Source organism: Bubalus kerabau, chromosome 4 (genome assembly GCF_029407905.1).
Source record: "Bubalus kerabau isolate K-KA32 ecotype Philippines breed swamp buffalo chromosome 4, PCC_UOA_SB_1v2, whole genome shotgun sequence".
Classification (NCBI taxonomy): Eukaryota; Metazoa; Chordata; class Mammalia; order Artiodactyla; family Bovidae; genus Bubalus; species Bubalus kerabau.
Window position 1 is genome coordinate 43,435,354 of NC_073627.1, and position 14,425 is coordinate 43,449,778.

At 39.6% G+C, this 14,425-nt stretch overlaps 1 protein-coding gene and 1 non-coding gene across 6 annotated transcripts in view; both read left to right on the plus strand.

Annotated features, from left to right (window-relative positions):
* Positions 1–14,425, plus strand: part of SSH2 (slingshot protein phosphatase 2) — a 246,769-nt gene that overhangs the window by 195,728 nt on the left and 36,616 nt on the right. For 4 of the 5 annotated variants that reach the window (XM_055577066.1, XM_055577063.1, XM_055577065.1 and 1 more), the window contains 4 exons: positions 3,417–3,538; positions 8,164–8,232; positions 9,018–9,083; positions 13,548–13,742. In XM_055577066.1, the coding sequence (XP_055433041.1) occupies positions 3,417–3,538; positions 8,164–8,232; positions 9,018–9,083; positions 13,548–13,742 (452 nt within the window). The remainder of the gene's footprint in view (positions 1–3,416; positions 3,539–8,163; positions 8,233–9,017; positions 9,084–13,547; positions 13,743–14,425) is intronic. The other variant, XM_055577064.1, reaches the window with a different exon arrangement.
* LOC129651854 (U6 spliceosomal RNA) lies at positions 6,653–6,759 on the plus strand. Its single transcript, XR_008714361.1, has one exon. It is a non-coding gene; the product is annotated as a U6 spliceosomal RNA (small nuclear RNA).

Consider the following 14,425-nt stretch of genomic DNA (forward strand, 5'->3'; position numbering starts at 1 on the left):
AATTAACATGATGGCTTCCTGACTCCCTGATTAAAGCTCCATTTCTGCTTAGTAAAAATTTAGTAATAGCTGTAGGTACCATGTAGAGGGCCATGATCAAATCCCAAGACCTCTAAGTGCAGTTCTTCCATCTAAGAAGCTGAAAATGGAGTGAATCCGTGATGTGCCAGTTGTTGTTGTTTAGTCGCTAAGTCATGTCCAACTCTTTTGTGACCCCATGGACTGTAGCCCACTAGGCTTCTATGTCTGTAGAATTTCCCAGGCAAGAATACTGGAATGAGTTCCCATTTCGTTCTCCAGGAGATCGTCGCAGCCCAGGGACTGAACCCATATCTCCTGCATTGGCAGGCGGATCCTTTACCAGTGAGCCACTAGGGAAGCTAGTAACTCAAGCCTAAATCAGAGTGAGATGACTGAGACCTTTCCCATTAGGTTTAGGATCTTCTGTTATGGTTAGACAAAACAAGGGAGGGCCAAACATTTGAAATGCTCTTTATATTTTAAATAGACACATAGATAAACAAATACACACCTCATTTGTAAAAGAAACACAACTAATGTTTTATTTGAATATCACAAACTTGCTAACTTGGCCTGGTAACTTACATAATAGGTAATGTTTATGGAGTTTGTTTGTTTGTTTTTACTTGTACTGGCTTCCGCTTAGCTAGTCAGTCCCCACTAGTAGATGTAGAAGTTGTAAATAAATGACCAGAAGCACAGTTCAGTTGTCCCCATCTGCATGTGAGCCTTTCCAGAAATCTTCAGAGCTTTGACAGCAAAAAAGGCCTCTAACATACATATTCAGGAAACTGAACAGTTAGGGCTTGCCAAAACAGGCCCAGGTTTAGATATATAATAGTATCTAGGTATGTAATAATACCTGAGACCTTGTTTATTAGAAATTCTAGTTTACTTGCGCCAGGTGTTTGGTTAATTTAATATTTTGTGTAGTGTTTCTAGAATCTCAGCGTCTACGCTGCCTCCCAGTCCTCATGTGCATCTGCTACTGCCCATTACTCTGTGTGTATAATGCTCACTCGATCTAAGCCCATGGGACTAGACCTTTGTCGGTCTAAATATTAGTTACCTCTTAACTTCTCACAGGTGAATTTGGTTTGAAATGTTCTGTTATTTCATGGAACATAAAAGTCAGCAGTACAGCTCTCTACCTGCTACATGGAGTCAGAATGGTGGGAATTACATTCTTGGTATATGAGCTCTTACCAGAAACAAGCTTAATGTAGCTACTCTGGTGTCTGTGCTCACAGGTAGCTTTTCATCGGAGAGTCAGAGTGGAGGCAGAAAGACAGCCAGGAGCGCCTTACCTCTGCCTTACTAAGTGGGTCATTTGATGGCTCTTTTTTTTTTTTTCTTTGCCCGTGAGACCATCACCACAGGCTATGCTATGGACATATTCATCAACTCTGATTGTTTCCTCCAGAGACTTCCCTGGTGGGCCAGTGGTTAAGAATCTGCTTTCCAATGCAGGGGACATGGGTTCAATCCCTGGTTGGGCAACTAAGATCCCACATGCTGTGCAGTGTGGCCAAAAATAAATAAAAGTTCCCTCCAACCCTCCCTCCTTCCATCTTCTTCCTCCTCCTTACAATGATGATGATGGCGACAATTAGCAGAAGACCTACCCTCTAAGCAAATTTTTTTAGTAGACTTTATTTTTTAGAACAGTTTTAAGTTCACAGTAAAATTGAGCAGAAGGTACAGAGACTTTCCACACACCTTCTATTCCCCCTCATGCATAGCCTTCTCCATTATTACTGTCTCCCACAAGAGCTGATTACAATTGATGGACCTGCACTGACACATCGTTATTATCAAAGTCCGTGGTTTACATAAGAGTTCACCCTTGGGTGTTGTACATTTTACAGGTTTTGACAAATATATAGTGACGTGTAGTCCACCACTTTAGTATCATAACAGAGTTATTTCACTGCCCTAAAAATCCTTAGTGCCCCTCTAACCTCTGGCAACCACTGATCTTTTTACTGACTCCATAGTTTTACCTTTTCCAGAATGTCATAGAGCTGGAACCATACAGTAGATATCTAGGCTCTTCTTGTTGGCTTCTTTGCCTTAGTAATGTGCATGTAAGATTCCTCCATGTCTTTTCATGGCTTGACAGCTCCTTTCTTTTTAACACTGAGTAATGCTTACTCCTTGGAAGGAAAGTTATGACCAACCTAGATAGCATATTGAAAAGTAGAGACATTACTTTGCCAACAAAGATCCATCTAGTCAAGGCTATGGTTTTTCCAGTAGTCGTGTATGGATGTGAGAGTTGGACTGTGAAGAAAGCTGAACGCCAAAGAATTGATGCTTTTGAACTGTGGTGTTGGAGAAGACTCTTGAGAGTCCCTTGGACTGCAAGGAGATCCAACCAGTCCATCCTAAAGCAGATCAGTCCTGGGTGTTCTTTGGAAGGAATGATGCTGAGGCTGAAACTCCAATATTTTGGCCACCTCATGCGAAGAGTTGACTCATTGGAAAAGACCCTGATGCTGGGAGGGAGGGGGCAGGAGGAGAAGGGGACGACAGAGGATGAGATGGCTGGATGGCATCACCGACTCGATGGACATGAGTTTGGTTAAACTCCGGGAGTTGGTGATGGACAGTGCAATTCATGAGGTCACAAAGAGTCGGACACAACTAAGCGACTGAACTGAACTGAACTGAATGTTCCATTATCTGGGTGTACCATAATCTATCCATTCACCTACTGGAGAATATCTTGTTGCTTCCCACTGTTGGAAGATCTTAAAGTAAAACTTGGGCATCATGTCCTCTTACTCCAGATATTTAAGAAAAAGGTATAACTAACAAGGCCCTTATCATGCTGACAGTAAGCTCTTAATGTAATCCAAGACCATGTGCATATTTGAATTTTGTGAAGGCCCTTTTAAAATAGCGTAATTTTGACAAAAATAATATAAACTTCTGATATTTGAAACAAGAAAATCTTATAGTGCATAATCTGTAAGAGTTCAATAGAGCATACTCCTCTGGGATATTAAGCTTTGCTTCCTATTATAATTGTTGGTGGGACTTGGATCTGTGAGTCACAGATCACGTTCCACTCTTAGGTCAATAGAACATGCCAGGGTAATTGTTACTATTATAAATTATCCTGACAGCAAATGTTTATTGAGCATTTAGTATATGCCAAGCACTGTACTTCACATGCATTATTTCATATGATTCTTATAACCCAGCAGAATACCTGTTATTATATCCCTTCCAAATAACTTACTGAAGGCTTCGTAGTTAATACATGAGTTGGAATTTAAATTTAGGTCTCCTAACTATGGCTCTGCTGTCTCCCTGAGTATACTTTAAAATGGTGATATAAAAAGGGTTGAATGATCTTAAATTGATCTTGTAAATTTCTTAATTTCCAGGCTGTAAGACTAGAAAGTACTTACCAGAATCGAACACGCTATATGGTAGTGGTTTCAACTAATGGTAGACAAGACACTGAAGAAAGCATCGTCCTAGGAATGGATTTCTCCTCTAATGACAGGTATGATACCTCAAATGGGAGGATGGGATAACCTCTTTTTAAACCACCTACTCCAGTTACCTTTTGAGTTATCACAGGAACATCTTATGCAGTTCTACCTCTAAAACGTTCCGTGTGTAAAACTAGAGAACATCAAAAGTATCTTAGACACACAATCTTTAGAGACAGAATTGTTTACTGATGTCTTTGGTTATGTGTCCCTGATTTACCACTGTTCCTTACTCTCATCTTTAGGTGGTAATGATATAAAGAAAATGGTTTAAAGTTCTGTCTCCAAGGAGGAAAAAAAAAAAAGGCTTTTCTTTGCAATCCACTTTATTTTAAGCCATAATGACTCACTTGGTGATTCTGGGGCACACATCCTTTGTGATTTTGTACCAGTAGGTTCTGGGGGCAAAGAGAGCCCACTTTAATTCTCGTCTCTTACATCCATGGCCTTACACCTTGCTTCTGTCAGATGTCACACTTCCTTTTTTCTTCTTCTGAGTTAGAAAGAAGGGGGGAAGGATGATTTCTAAAACTCAAAACAGAACCTTTTATAATATTCACCTTTGACTTTAGCAGCACTTTACATCCTAAGATTAAAGATATCACACAGAACCTGGCTCCTTTGTGCCCTGAAGGTTTGTCGCTTTCTTTTTTTATCTTCCCACTTTTTCTGGAGAAATCTTAGGAAGACTGTGGAATGTGGCTGCTAAGCAGATCTTTGCACTGTAGATAATAAGCCTCAGGAAATCCTGCCAGATGTCTCAAAGCGTGGACTTCCTGGTTCAGGACTAGAGTGCAATTGTGGAGTAGCTAGGGGTGTGACCCAGGCTGGGAGAATTTAGCCACAGAGAACAAAGAAGACTGAGAGCTCTTCTCATTGTCCTGATGTTGGAAGGAGGGGAAAAAAAAATCACACTGTCACCAGAAAGATTTTCGAACTAGTGTTTACCTGAGCTTGAACATAGCAGTCAGCCTGAAAATGATTTGTGGGTTCACCAGGATCACAGGGCCAGAGTCGTTGCCTTGTGTACCACTTACAGCCTTTAATTGTAATACCCTGAAATTACACAGGATTGAAAACCACATTTAGGAAGCTTTTTCTCCTGCCCGGTTTTAACCTCTTCTGTTAGCTAAGCAGCAGATCTTTCAAGATGTATTCATCCTGTAAGAATACCTATCTTGCCGACATTCATTAGTATTTTAAAACCTCTGCCTTGGGTTTTTATCTTTCTAGATCTGTACTGTCTAGTATGATAGCCACTAATCACATCGTAACTATTTAAATAAAATTAAATAAAACTAAACTTTCAGTTCCTCTGCCACGACTAGCCACATTTCACACGCTCTAGCTCTATGTGGCTTGTGGCTTGCGTGTTGAACAGAACATTTCCATCGTCACAGAAAGATCAGGTGGACAGTGCTGCTCTCCACCTTACTTCCTTTCTTTGGTTCTCCCTGAGCACTCCTTTGGAAGTCCCATAAAACAGGAACTGGAACTGGGTGACACATCATTTGCGTCTTGCCCGAGAGAGAGGCGACAGCTGCAGATTCTTCTGACCCAGAGTGTGAGGGGTCAGGTGTCCAACGCTCTCTCTCTCTCACTTTGTTCTGAACATCCCCAGAAATCATAAAGAATGCTTATTAATGTGAGTGTCCAGTAATTTATCCTCAGTAAACTGCATCTGTCTTTGGTAATAGTCCTGCCTGAATCATATCTGACCAACAAAAGAAAATTTTCATTTACGGAAGACAAAATGTGATAAGAAAAGCTAGAGAAACTAGTTTTAATTCGGTTTGGTAAATTTGATATTATGAATTATTCCCCTACACCCTCTGTTTGAATGAGCTTAAATAGTAAGAAAAATGCTACCTACTTCAGAATACCATTGCTCAGGTAATCTAGTATCATTTCTGTCTCAGTTGCTGTTTAAGGAACCTGTATCCTTTTGTATCTGAGAATACAAAAAGTTAATGTTTCAGAACAGTATTAAACCAGAGTGGAACCCAGAATGTTTATGACATGTTCATTCAAAGGATTTTCAAAATCTATTACAGCCAATTTATTTAGCCTCTTTATAAGATCTTTAAGTATTGTGTTACAGTTTATGTAATAAATTTTTTAATAAAAAGTATAGCTTTAATTTCCAAATTGCATTTGATGCATATTTCAAGTTATAAAAGAGCTTTATAATGTTTTAATTTTTCCTCATTCCACCAATACCTTGAAATGTCTGGTACATGGAGGTACTCAATAAATATTTTTTAATGAGATGAGTATCTATTAAAAGAAGTAACTATATTTTAATGGAGAAAATCGCATGTGACTCAAGATAAACTAGATAAAAATACTAGATGTGCCTAATTCAGGCCTCTCTTTCCTGTCATGTGATGAATCTACTCCTTAATGTAAAAACACATTCTAACCTGAATACAAGCAGAAAATGTGATGTTTGGTTCCTGCATATCATTGTCACTTGTCTAAAGTTTAACTGGTGTCCGGTCACGAGCCCATGGATCACACTCCTTTGAACCTTTGATACCTGGTTTAGTTACTTAATTTCTCGATTTCTCACTAAGCTATTGACCCTTCATATACTTGTTGCTAGGACCTAGTTAAGCATTTGCTTAAAAAAAAAAAAAAAACTTACTCTAAAAACTCACTCAACCTTGAGAAGCCATTTTCAAAACAGGTTTTCTCTGCACCCATCTCATCTATTCAACAAAAACAGTGGTAGAGCTGTCTTCCTCCCTCCAGGGCCTGGCACAAGAGCTGTTCAGGAGTTCAGGCCCGAGGTTACAGTGTGCATCAGCTGTTCAATCTTGATCTGAATCTCCTACTCTGGAATCACTAGTGGCGTTGTGAGCAATACAGGCCAGCAAGTGCGGTGCACATTAGATGCAGCCCAACGAGGGGACGGCCTCCCTTAGCCCTGCAGTGACTCCAGCGATGGAAGTTCCACGTTCCCTGTATTGTTCTTAATGCATTATCATGATGTCCCCCTCCCTGCCCTGCCAAAATCAGTCTCCGTTTTATTAGAGCACCCACTACAGATTTATATTCAACATTTGTTTTACATGACAACATGGTCATATGTATTTTTCACTTAAATTTCTTTTTTCACTTTAGTGCTCGTTTCGGCAGCACATATACTAATATTGGAACGATACAGAGAAGATTAGCATGGTCCCTGAGCAAGGATGACACGCAATTTCATGAAGTGTTCCGTATTTTTTTAAAAAACATATATTAAAAAAAAAAACATATATATATATATTTTTTTATTTTTCACTTTATGTTAGATTTTTATGATAACCCTATGAGGTTCAGGCTTTGGTACCTGCATTTTAAGATGAAGAAATTAAGGCTAAGAAGGGTTAAATAACATGTCAAAAGGAATTGAAATACTGAAGGAGATTAGGTTCAGATCTTTTGACATAGTATAACTAACTGCTCAATAAATGGTAGTTGTTACGTTTAGGCACTATTGCACACTTTTTTTTTTTGGTGTGTTATCTAATTTAATCTTCAAAACAGCCCAGTAAAGAAGGTATTTTTTATCCCAGTTTTACAGATAGGAAACTGGAGCACAACACAGTTAATTATACGATTAATGTCAGAATCCAGATTCCAGAGCCCCTCTGACACCAGAGCCTGTGTTCTTAACCATCCTTCACTGTTCCATCTCCTACATCCAGTGTTCTTTCTCCTATATCATGCTGCATTTCTAGATATATTGGCAGGGAGAGAGTGTGGGAGCCTTTGGGAGACTAGATTGAAGGGAAAATGGCTTATGGCAGCCTTAAGGAGAAGTGACAGAAGTCTAAGGTAATTATAGTTGTCCAGAGAAGTGGTGTGGTAGAGACTCAATCAGGAGTCCATGGTTTCCTATTCAAGCCTGTTCCACTAACTTAAAACTAATTTCCTTCCTGGAATAGTGTGTAATTTAAACAATATTTTAACATACGATCCTAGAGCTACCCCTTTGTTGGTTGTTGAGAGTCCTGTTCACTCTGTATTTCAGCAGTGCTGTTTCAGTGCATAGCCACCAAGCACTGTTTTATTCATTTAAATGGCAGTGTGCCTATTTTGTCTCTCTAAGCCATCAACAATTACTTTTCCCTTTTAGACTACTGAGTATATTCTGGCATTTAATAAATCTATGTAAACCTCGGAATTAAAATTGAGCAAATCACATTCAGAGATCTGCAGTAACCAGCAGTAGTTCTTGGTATTAGAAATAATTCTTAGAGTTGACTTGGGAGCTGTAATCTTGGGCTGAGCCCTGCCAGTAGCGCATCAGCCATCACCTGGTCTTTTCAGATAGCGGCCATTGGCAAGACAGCAATACAGGAAGCTGAGTCAGTTAAGTTTTCTTTGTTAAATATATAAGTATCTAACTAACAAATATAGTTAGTTATATAACAGATACTAATATAAGTACCTAACTAACTGTTTAAACACCTATTTAAAACAGCTTCTGGCACATACATTGGATTCATTGTAATATGTTAGAAATTTCTCCACCTATGTTAGAATTTAGAACTTAGGGACTTATCCTTTGTGGTGAAAGAGTTAAAAAAAGAACTGCTTCCTAGGGTAATAGAAAGTAACTTACGGATTATTTCTTGTCTTGCAGTAGCACTTGTACCATGGGTTTAGTCCTGCCTCTCTGGAGTGACACCCTAATCCATTTGGATGGTGATGGGTAAGAGCTTTCCCTTTTTATTCTCCTACAGAAAGCCAAGGGGTGGGGTTCCATCTTAGTGCCCATTCATTCAGCTGAATGGGAGGCCCATTGTACCCAACTGAACTGTCATATCAGCAGCTCAGCGAGTCCTTTTAAACTCCTGTTTTGTAAAGTAGAGTAAAAATACAACTTGCCAGAACCTCTCACTTCTGTTCTTCTGGGCTGACTATGGTAAGAATCCAAACAAAGACGAGCTAGTCTGTTGGCTCACTCTTTAGTCTGAGCATGTGGGACTGTTGCAATGCTCTCCCGGAGGATGATATGTTCTGTTTCAAATAACCTCTCACTGCCTCTGCCAGCTGTCAGCCTACAGTATAACCCATTTCTGTGCCAGTTCTTTCCAGTGACTCCCCACCCCCACCTCCTGGTGTTTTTAGAATTTGTCCCCAAGAGACCAAGATGTTTGCTCCAGTTTATAATACCGGGGTCAGGTTTACTAAGAACCCGCAAGACTTCCAAGTAGAAATATACAGCAGAACAGTTTGTCCATAGCTACAGCTGGGAAATGGTATGTAATTCCCTCACTCCAACGTGGGAGTCCACTCATGTTGCTTGGTAGATAAAATCAGACAGTTTGTTGAAGGACTTTTCAGTCAAGTCCTACTCCAGTTAACTTCTGCACAAAGTACTTGATACCTTCTACTGAGCCAGCGGTTGCTAGCCTAGGAAACAACCTTGAAAACTCACAACTGAAATAACCTACTCTCACTTAACGGATTTTTGTTTCATTCTGTTTTCCTTAGTGGGTTCAGCGTCTCGACAGATAACAGAGTTCACATATTCAAACCTGTATCTGTGCAGGCAATGTGGTAAGAGGACTTTTAATATCTCTACAAAAGTTTTTTTTAATATGTTACTGAAACAGTATTTTATGAGAAATTGTATTTGAAATGGAACAGTTCTTTATGAAAATGTCCAGTGATCTGTTTGTGTGTATAGGATATTGTGTGATTTGTTTGTGTGGCCATGATAGTTAAAGATGTCCTAGAAGTTCAGTTTTCAAATGATCACGATGGAAGGCCTTCAGCATTGGTGAACAAGTGAATCCATAGCCAGTCGGATCTGAGCTTTATAGGGACACATTGACTCAGTTAGTTGGTAGCCATCTAGAGCTGCATCTAGAACATTCATGACTGTGCATTAATTTCCCCTTTCTTCAGGAAATCAGGTATAGCAGTGATGGAGTTACATTATATATCAATGTTTCCATTTAAATTGTTGGCAGCTGTTTGTTACACTATTTATATAATGCACATAAATTCTAGAAAAAACACTGTAGTTGTTAATAACCCATCAGCTGATGTACTGACACTTCTGGGGTTACTTACTGTGTGTGTCAGGCATTGAGTGCTCTACATAAGGATTACATCTAATCATCACACCAACTCCCCAGAATAATATTATTAGCTCTTTATGATGGGTGAGAGAGGTCACATAACTGGCCTACGAGTATCTCTTACATTTAGACAGAATAGACTCTTTTTCTCTTGTTCTGGATTATCTAGAAAAATGATCCAATATAAGCAGGGAGTGATGTGATTCTTAAGATTCAGAGTCATCCCCCGGTCAGGGATTCGAATTTCAGTCCCTTGTTCAGTTGCCTGTTCTGTAGTGGAAGTCCCCATGAGGAGCAGAATGGGCAGAATGCAAGCCAAAGGAGAAATAAAGGAGCCTGAAAAAGACTCCAGGGAGATCACTTACCCCTGAATAACTGGATTGATAGGCTTGAAGTGGGTGCAGTCCTAAAAGAGAGTCCACTGAACAATTAAATCTTATCACCTCATACAGTAATTGAGATAGGACAGAGTTTCAGGTCATGTGTTTAGACCAATTTTTAGTTTTAGGCCATATTTCAGTGATAAATTTCTCATAGAAAAACTCATAACCTCTTTTGACTAAGATTCAGTTAAAAGCAACTGACCTGCAGTTACACACTGCTGTATTCAAAATGGATAAATGACAAGAACCTATTGTATAGCACATGAAATTCTACTCAATGTTATGTGCCAGCCTGGATGGGAGAGGGGCTTGGGGAAGAATGGATACATGTATATGTATGGCTGAGGCCCTTTACTACTCACCTGAAGCTACCACAACATTGTTCATCAGCTGTACCCCAGTACAAAATAAAACATTTAAAGTTTGAAGGGGAAAAAAAAAGCATCTGACCTGTACCAAACAAAACCCAACAGCCTAAGTCCCATAAATGCAGTGTTCTCAGCTATATTTTGGGGAGGGATACAAAGCAGTCTTAATTCTTTAGGATTCAAGTAGTTCAAGCTTTGATGTTTTAAAGTAGACCGACTAGTCCTAGCTCTGTTAGCTTATTGCAGAATAAACTTTTTTTGGTGTACCACATGGGGAGTAGTGAACTGAAAGTCACAGGAAAACAAAAAACCCTAGTAGATGATGTGTGAATCAAAGCAGCGTTTAAACCAGGTGTTTCCTTCACAGGAAGGTGGTTACTATAGCCTCTCTCTCCTGTACACAGCTGAAATACAAGGTGGCTGTGCCTTGAATGTGTTTTAGGGTTCTTGTACCAAATACTTGTGGCATATGCTTTTGAAGCATGTGTTTCCTGGATGAAGAAAACATGCATTGAATATCCTGTATGTTGCACTAAGCTGGCTTTTACTTTAGAATATGTGTTCATGCTCAGTCGTGTCCAACACTTTTTGTGGCCCCTTGTGCTGTAGCCTGCCAGGCTCTTCTGTCCATGGGATTTCCCAGGCAAGAATGCTGGAGTGGGTTGCCATTTCCTCCTCCAGGGTATCTTCCCAACCCGCACGTCTCCTACACTGCCGGTGGATTCTTTACCTGCTGAGCCTGCGGGTGACTAGAGACTTGAATCTGTGTAATGAAACTAAAATTTGCTGAGAATTCGGCTTCAGTTCAGTTCAGTCGCTCAGTCGTGTCCGACTCTTTGCCGACCCCATGATTCACAGTACTTCAGGCCTCCCTGTCCATCACCAACTCCCGGAGTTCACTCAAACTCACGTCCATCCAGTCGGTGATGCCATCCAGCCATCTCATCTTCTGTCGTCCCCTTCTCCTCCTGCCCCCAATCCCTCCCAGCATCAGGGTCTTTTCCAATGAGTCAACTCTTTGCATGAGGTGGCCAAAGTACTGGAGTTTCAGCTTTAGCATCATTCCTTCCAAAGAATACCCAGGACTGATCTCCTTTAGAATGGACTGATTGGATCTCCTTGCAGTCCAAGGGACTCTCAAGAGTCTTCTCCAACCCCACAGTTCAAAAGCATCAATTCTTCGGCGCTCAGCTTTCTTCCCAGCCCAACTCTCAGAATTTGGCTTAGTTTGAGTAAAAGGAAGCATTTTAAAAGATTCTGTGATTTTGTTCTTTGGAGAAAATCTAATTCCCTAGTAGAAATGGACTGGCATGTTTTCCCAATCAAAATTGGTCATAATTTTATTTTTTAATGTACATTATATGAGGTTGACAAGGATTCAAGAAACAGCACTGTCATAGCCTCACTGATGGGAAGATAAACTGGAGTGATCTTTCTGGAGAGTGATTTGCCAGTACAATTTACCATTTTGTATACCCTTTGACATAGTGATTCTGCTTCCAAGAATATATCCTGAGGTAATAATCAAGGGTGTGTGCAGATTTTTAACTGTTAAGAATCTTTATCAGTTGTTCTAATAGTATCAAAAAAATCGAAAGCAATTTTTAAATGTCTAAAAAAACTAGGAATCAATTAAATTCCAGTACATCCATGATTCTAAATATGCAGCCATTGAAAATTATCTAGTTGAACATTTATTGACGTGCAAAAATGTTGACAACAAAGTATAAAGTAAAAGAACAAACTAAATGGTATGCAGAATATGATCATGTCTTTATTTTAGATCTCTGCAGAGACAAACAGACTGGAAAGATCTATACTAAAAACTTAACAGTTGTTATTTCTGGATGGTCAGATTATAGGATATTCCTGCCTTTTACCTCAGGTCCCTACATTTTCTAAAATGAGCATGATCATATTTGTTATGAAAGAAGAAACAGTAAAAAGGCATTTTTAAGCAAAGGATATAAATAGATTGGCCACAGAGTTCTCTCATAATGTCCTTTTCCCTTAGGAAAGAGATATTAATTTATAGTTAATAAGGCATTTCATTCAACAAATTTTAACTTTGAACTAGAAGGCGTTTTGTTTTGCTTTGTTTTTAAAGAAGGCATTCTTTTAGGCTCTTGAGATACATCAGTAAACAAAAACATAGAAAGATGCCTGCTTTGGGGTAACTAACTTCCTAGCATTTCTGGCTCAAGTTTTTCCCAAGTATATAACCAAAACAATATTTTTCAGTTTTGTTTACCTTTCTTGAGTTCCTAGATTTGGAGTCAGAGATCTAATTAGTCACAGAATAACCAGAGCTGTTCTTAGAAAGTAGCTCAAGGGTATGAATAAATGGCTTAAAGTGACTAGGGGACTAAGGCAGCAAGAATGACAAACGTCACTAGAGCAGCACATCCTGGACATAGAAGGACTTGTCCTCAAAGCTTAGGGACATCTGTCTGTGTGATCTTTGTGGAACCTCTAAGAATTATAGGGAATATATGCTCTACGTGACCCTGTGCCAAGAGAAACAAATCTTTGTGTAGTAAATGAAGTAGATCTTTTGAGTTCTCTAGTGATACGGGCCATAGCATGGTTCCAATTATAGCTGTATAAAACCATAACTATATCTAACTTGGCCTCCCTGGTAGCTCAGCAGTAAAGAATCCACCTGCCAATGCAGGAGATGCAGGAGACGTGGGTTCAGTCCCTAGGTTGGAAAGATCCCCTGGTGAAGGAAATGGCAACCCACTCCAGTATTCTTGCCTGGAAAATCCCATGAACAGAGTAACCTGGTGGGCTATAGTCCATGGGGGTCACAAAAGAGTTGGACATGACTTACCAACTAAACAACAACAGCAACAAATGTCTAACTGTATATATTGTGAGCTCATGGTGAGCTCCACAGGTACTTGGACCTATTTTCCACTGGTAGGTTGTCAGTTCCCCTCCACCCCACCACCACCTTTATAATGCATCATATTTTTCAGCAAGAACTGTCTAGTTGATTGCTATGAATAGATAATATAGTATTATTATAATCAGAATCAGAGAATCTTGATTTCCAAGCAGTAGATTCTCCAGAGGCCCAATTCTGTAAGATTTTAAAATTGGCAGAGTTTGGGGTATACATGGATTACTGGCCTTTAGGTATCCCCACAGGTCTCCAGTCTCACTTCCCAGCCTATCTTTCAGGTCTGCACTGCAGAGTTTACACAAGGCTTGTGAAGTGGCCAGAATGCATAACTACTACCCTGGCAGCCTGTTTCTCACCTGGGTGAGTTACTATGAGAGCCATATCAACTCAGACCAGTCCTCGGTCAACGAATGGAATGCTATGCAGGATGTACAGTCCCACCGACCTGACTCTCCTGCTCTCTTCACAGACATGTAAGTCATCTTGCTGGGGATCCCAGATGTCCCCTCTGTTAGGTTCTCAGGGGTTTGGAAGCAACATGTTGCTCCCTTATCTCTCCTCTTAGGGAATGAACCTTAAGAGTGATACTAGTCATTGTTGACACTACACATCTGCCACACAAAGAACCCTGTTCTTTCTGTTGTATGTAAAGACCTAAAGAGTCTCACACCTGAGCACAGCGGAGTCTCCACAGTTAAGGACTGCAGTACCATAAAATCCCATTAATTCCGATTCCACTAATTGGAAATTTGAGTTTAAAGGAGTTCGGCTGAGCTCTTGTCTTTGCATTATCTATAAAAGAAGCATTTGCTAAGCAAGTTAATGACATTGAGAAGCTTTAGCGCAGATGTTTCTAAACACTTCAGAAAACGTTTCCAGTCAATTTAAAAGAATACTGACATTTTAACTGATTTCTGTTAAGATTTTTTAAAATACATTTTATAATTTGTGTTTTAGCCCCACATTTGACTTATCAGGTCTGTAGATTTTTTATTAAATCTCCCTGCTGTGCTGTGAATTGGATAAAGACCTAAGTTGAAGCTGATGTTTATTTCCTTTTAGTTAGGTCTGTGTGTTGAAACTTATGAAAATTTTTCATACCTAGTTCCTGCTTTCGTAATTAATCAGGATGTTTATTTTGCTCTGAATTGATCTT